Genomic DNA, 6,000 nt, shown 5'->3' with positions numbered 1-6,000 from the left:
GAACTTCAGCTCCACGATATTATGCTGATCCATCACTGTCTTTTCTCATTTCACTCGTAGGAACTTTTTGCAACAGCACTGGACTTTCTGAAGCTGGAGAAAATTGAATTAGGTGGATCCAGAGGGAAAATCTTAAGTGAGATGGTCTTCAGCATGAGTGAGGAGTTTCATGACCGCTGGCGGACCCTTAGAGAGAGCAAATATGACCCCTTGGACTGCACTAATGACGTGAGAGCTACTGAGAGAGTTGCCGTTGTTTTTAATATCACGCTGCTCTTTAATTGTGGCATTGGCTGGCACAGGCAAATAATAAAAAATAACAATTATATTTTATTTTTCTGCCCAGCAGTACAATAATTGAAAGGTAGAAAAGCAGAGTAGTTGCTAAGCAACACACAAGAACAAGTGGCAGGAGTCATTATTAGTCAGCGCATCAATATTTAATTTACTGGATATTTTACAACAGTTTTCAGCGTGGCTCAGAACAGGAACTCGATCAGAAATTGATCTGTGTTATAATATATTTCTCTCAAGTATGTGTTAATCCAGTCAATACTGATTAAATGAGCTAAGGAGGAATTTTATGGAATGAAATTGTCTAATAATTTAAATTGAATCAAAGCTTTTTAATCACAAAGGCTTCTCAAAATACCCATCATTTCCCCTCTAATGCCTTCTCAGGATTTTGTGAACCACTATAGGTGTTTCTTGGAGCAGAACAAAGATTTTGACCAAAGGCTGGGAACTGTCCTCAATTTGGCCTTTCAGCACTCCAAAAACCTGAAGTCAGCCTTTAAGGTAGGCCGGTTACTCCTTTAAAAGTCATTTAGTAGTTTACTTAAAGTAGCAAGTGTACAACATTTAGCAAGTTAACATAATAGCATCATTTGGTTGTTTTGGGGGATTTCAACTAGTGGTGTGTACATGTTTTGTGCCTTGAATGTACAAAATGTCACAAAGCTGCTGTTGTTCCATCTAGCTGTTGAAGATTTTTGGCACCCTGCTTGAGAGACCCAGAATCCACCAGCTGTTTTCACCTAATTACAGTGTGCTGTTGGACATGTTTAGCCAGGAAGTATGCCACTGCCAGTTTATACTTGATCAACACAAAGATGGGGTGAGACAGATTGAAATTATGTTCCTAATTACTCGCACACATTTGCTTCACAATACGCCACGATTCAGCTGCTGTATTTTACGCGTGTGTCTGTGTGTGTTATGAGTGTTTTATGTGTGTATTAATTAACTGTTTGATCAAGTTTAGCAATTTAAAACACTTCATTTTTGTCTTAGCAGTGAGTTTTATAATGTCTCTGGGTACCTGGGTTTTTCCTGCATACATAATTTGATTTTCAGTTGCCCCAAAGAGATTTTAGACTGAATTTTTAAAAAAAAAATTACAAGGGTTGTAATTAAGATTACAATGCTTGGCTATTATTTTTAATTACTGAAGCACATTAGGCATTTTTTTAATCAAATAACCAGACATCTTTGTTTAGGCACATGTGCACTTATTACATGTTTTCATTTACAGTTATTGTATGTTTATATGTTTACAATGTAGGTTGTCTGACACACAGGAAAAACAAAATGATGAGATTTCATTTGGGATTGTTCTGTGTCTTCAGTTTTTGGACCCAGCACAGTGCTGTGACACACAGGACACTGTGAGAGAAATAAAGTTAACACCAGCTGGTATTCACAAAATAAATGGCACTGCTAATAAATACATTTCCTGTATACTGGGAGCTTAATTTAAATAATATGAATATTATTAAAAATATGTAAACAGAGCCTTTGCACACTTGCATAAAAATGTAAACATCCACAGCTCACTGCTCTTACACCCAGCGAGAACAGTGTCATTAATTACAGCGGAAACACAGTGCTGTAACAGCTGCTTCATAAATAGTTTGCATGCATTACATGTTAATTGTAGCCACAGCAGAAGATTTGAGATGACACAAATGGCACTGGGGTCCACATACTTCCGCGTGAGAGTGTTAACTCAAAGTGATTTGAAAGATTAAGCTGTCAGCCAAATGGCATGAAACCTTGTGTTTCAGCTGCAGTCAGGTTTTGCGATCCTGGGAAAGAATATGCCTCAAGTTGCCGGTAACCTCAAATGGTCGCAGGAGCTCCGAAGCCGGATTCTGACTCACAGGAGTAACCTCTGCCAGCTGCCCCACATGTAAGAACCTACCTAATAAACACAATAAGGATGATTTTAGAGTATTTTTTGGTGCAAAGCACTTGGTTATTAATCACTAAGGGTATTAAATCAATAAAATGTTACCTTCCTCAGTTAACATACATGGGTTTTGAAACCCAGCAGATCCATTGATGTTATTATTAGAATTTGCAGTAACCGAAAAAAGTTTAAAAAATATATATCTTGTGTCCATTGATTATTTAAAGATTTAAAAAGAACATCAAACATTCAAGGCTTTAAGCAGTCAGCTGTAACTAATATTTCAGATTCATGTACCCTGTATTTAATCATCTGACCAATAATGTGTACCTAAAATATGTATTTTGGTTATAAACACTTTTTTTTTTTTTGCATTTAGCATATTCATTACAAGAATTTATTTATTTTACTGTTTCTGCCAAATGTTTACAGGATACACATGACTTATACTTCACTTGCTATATAATTCTTTTCCTGCATTATCTCTTTCTTTCTCCGTCTCTCTTTCAGGCCCCTGGATTGTGCAGAGGCACAAGATGTCCTCCAGAGGTGTGAACGCGTTCTTGAGGTTTTGGACCAGCGTGATGAGGAGATGTTCTTAGAGTGGACCGAGGGGCTTGAAGAAATCTGTGAAACACACCTCAAGGAGCCACTGTTGGCACTGGATAGTGAAACTGGCTTCTTCCAGGTCAACTTCAGTCCTGGTGTAAGCCCAAAGACGATTGATTTTTGAACAGACTTTAAAAACAGATAAAAGATATTCCATAGAGGCAAGTAAAGGTGAAAATCTAAAAGTCACAGTCATTTTGACTGTATGAGTTCAGAAGTGAAATGACTTGTCAGACTGCTTCTTTAATTCAATTCAATTCAATTCAATTTTATTTATATAGCGCCAAATCACAACAAAAGTCGCCTCAAGGCACTTCATAGGTACAGAGAAAAACCCAACAATCATATGACCCCCTATGAGCAAGCACTTTGGCGACAGTGGGAAGGAAAAACTCCCTTTTAACAGGAAGAAACCTCCGGCAGAACCAGGCTCAGGGAGGGACGGGGCCATCTGTTTCTGTGCTGTGATGAGCTCTGAAACCTGACTGAAACTCTTCAAATAAACCATTCCTCTGCAGATGATCTGTTAGCTGTTTGACAACTACTCTTTCAAGGATTTTTGATATTAAGGAAGGTTGGAGATTGGCCTATAATTAGCTAAGACTGCTGGGTCTAGAGATGGCTTTTTGAGTAAAGGTTTAACTACAGCCAGCTTGAATGCCTGTGGTACATAGCCGATTATTAGAGATAGGTTGATCATATTTAAGATCAAAGAATTAATTAATGGCAGGACTTCTTTAAGCTCTGCAGGAGAGAGATCGAGAGAAATTCAAGGTTTTGTGAAAAAAACCTGCTAGTATCAAATTGAGCTCATAGAGTGTTTTTCTCTGCTAAGTCATTATTCAAACTAGTGCCTCTGTCTGCATTTCTTTCAACTCAAGGTTAATAAACCCACATTTTTGTCCACTAAACTCACTTTGTGAAACATTCCCCAGAAGTAGCAACAGCAGTTTGATACACAGATGAAGCATATTTTACTAGTATAATTAATCACCATGGGAGGAAACAATGGATACACATAAATATAAAATATGAGAAGGTGTTTGGTAACTGATATCTATTCCAAAATCATGTACTATAATCTATGGAAATCAGATTGTACTTTCTTTTGTTGTCACTCTCCACAGTTAGCATCTGTGCTAAGAGAAGTGAAATATCTGGGCATGCTGAAGACCCAAAACATTCCCCAAGCAGCTCTTCATCTCTATTCTAAACGAGAGAGACTACACATGGTAGGTCATTAACCCTCAAGCAGTTTTCTGGACTTGACAGCTTTCTTTAGAAAGCGTGTTTTTTAGAAATATGTTGGGGGTTTTAATGCTGCATTTTATTATGCAGTACACGCAAACACTGACTTTGGTGACCCAGTGGTACAACCAGCTCCACAGCACCATCCTAGCTGTAGAGCTGGGACTGGTCAAAGATGAGATGGATGGGATGAGACGACAGCTGAATCCGGCCCTCCGGGAAGTGACATGGGCTCAGGATGACCTATGGGACTACATTCAGAGTACACGAGACCTGGCACAGGTACTGTAAATATGCAGGAAATGTTGTATTGAACTTATAGCAAACAAAAAGATGCAAGGCAGTGCCTGCATTAATGGGTGAGTTTCCTGTACATGTGTTGGTTGACACTATTTTGCAGCATATTTAAATGGTTTTGCTTTTTTAAGTAGAATAAGCACTGTCTCTGTCAACATTTGGGCTGATTTATTTAAAAAAAGCCAGCGGTCGACTGTCTGCATGAAACCCCAGAATCCTCTGTGTGTGGGCCAAGCTAGTTTTCTTAATTATAGCCCTATCTCAGAGCGCTTCAACTCTACAGCAAGCACTTGAAAAACAAAAAGCAACATGATGCCGGAAACATAATTATTGCCTGTAATTGTTGCTCCTTTTTTTTTTTTTGCCATCGCCAGAGCATTTCTAGTCGTGTCCAGAAGAGCAAAGCTAATGTGGAAGCAATCCAGGCCTTGATGGGTAAATTCAGCAGCCGGGCTTTCATTACCAGAAAGAGTCGTGATTCTACTCTCCTCGTTTTCGCTGATATTGAAGAGAGTGTTTCCAAACAGCATGCTCTCATTACTAGTACAGGGGAGCAGATACACAAACTACTGCAGGTATATTCATCGTATAATCTCCATGCTGGAGAGATGCTGTGCACACATTGCAAATGTTAACACAACCGATATTCATGTGTATGTTTATTTGGTGTTTAAACTTTTCATTCAACACATAATTTTCAGGAGAACCAGTCTCTCCTCAGTGTGACAGATCTTGACAGCAGTGAGTGGCATGCCTATACTGAGTATGTTGACAGGATGATCCTGGCAGGCTTCACCAGCGCAGTACGCTGCTCTCTGCAGTACCTCATGGACAATACAGATGCAGCTCAGCGTATTACACCTCTGTTTGAAGTCCAGTTGGTTCTCAACAGCAATGAGATGACCTTTGACCCTTCATTAGACTTGAGCCACACTGGTAACTTCTATGATATTGTAGATAAGATGGTGGGCAACATTACAAGCATGGCTTCCCTCATTCCTAGAGTGGCAAGTCACAAACAGCTGAGTAACTACCAGGTACCACACAGATTAGATTATAAATGCGTATACATATACATACATATATTTCCATGTAAACAGACCCTTATCATAAGCAATCTTGATTTCCCATCTTGCAGTGTGACATTAATGAAATGGAGGATTTGTCAGACATGTGCCACATAATCCGCTCACGGGCACGTGCATCTGTCGCTAAGGTTAGTGACATTTCTTTCTGGTCACATGTGGAAGATTATTTTATGAAGTTTACAGGCAAATAGTTGTGAAAGTGTTTATTTACAGGTCAGGGAGTACCAGGCATCATTTTCTAGCTACCGCTACCTCTGGACTGATGACAGGTCAGCTGTGTGTGGCTGTTTCTGATTTGTTTTGATTGTTAGCAAGTACAGAAATAATTTTTGAATTGTCTCATATGTTCACAGGTCTGAATTTATGAGACAGTTCCTACTTTATGGACATGCGTTAAGTACAGAGGAAGCTGAGCTGTATGCCGACTACGAACTAAAAAAGAACCCACCCACCCTGGACAACTTTAAAGAACAAGTGTGTTCAACATTTGTGATCCATTTATGCTGTAACCTTGGTTTATTTCACTCACATTTGGAAAGCAATGCAACAATAATAACTGAATTAGTC

General features: G+C 39.0%; 1 protein-coding gene across 1 annotated transcript; it reads left to right on the top strand.

The window, feature by feature from the left end:
• Positions 1 to 2,087: 2,087 nt before the first annotated feature.
• LOC102299131 (dynein, axonemal, heavy chain 9) lies at positions 2,088 to 2,981 on the top strand. The gene is made up of 2 exons (XM_014333047.2): positions 2,088 to 2,191; positions 2,702 to 2,981. Exons 1-2 carry the CDS (start codon positions 2,100 to 2,102, stop codon positions 2,922 to 2,924), a joined length of 315 nt encoding a protein of 104 aa, XP_014188533.2. The 5' UTR covers positions 2,088 to 2,099; the 3' UTR covers positions 2,925 to 2,981.
• The last annotated feature ends 3,019 nt before the right edge of the window (positions 2,982 to 6,000 follow it).

Source organism: Haplochromis burtoni, unplaced genomic scaffold (assembly GCF_018398535.1).
Source record: "Haplochromis burtoni strain Fernald_Lab_line unplaced genomic scaffold, NCSU_Asbu1 Contig_41, whole genome shotgun sequence".
In the NCBI taxonomy this organism is placed as follows: domain Eukaryota; kingdom Metazoa; phylum Chordata; class Actinopteri; order Cichliformes; family Cichlidae; genus Haplochromis; species Haplochromis burtoni.
Note: the sequence above shows the minus strand (reverse complement) of the source record. Positions and strands in the feature narration are given on the sequence as shown.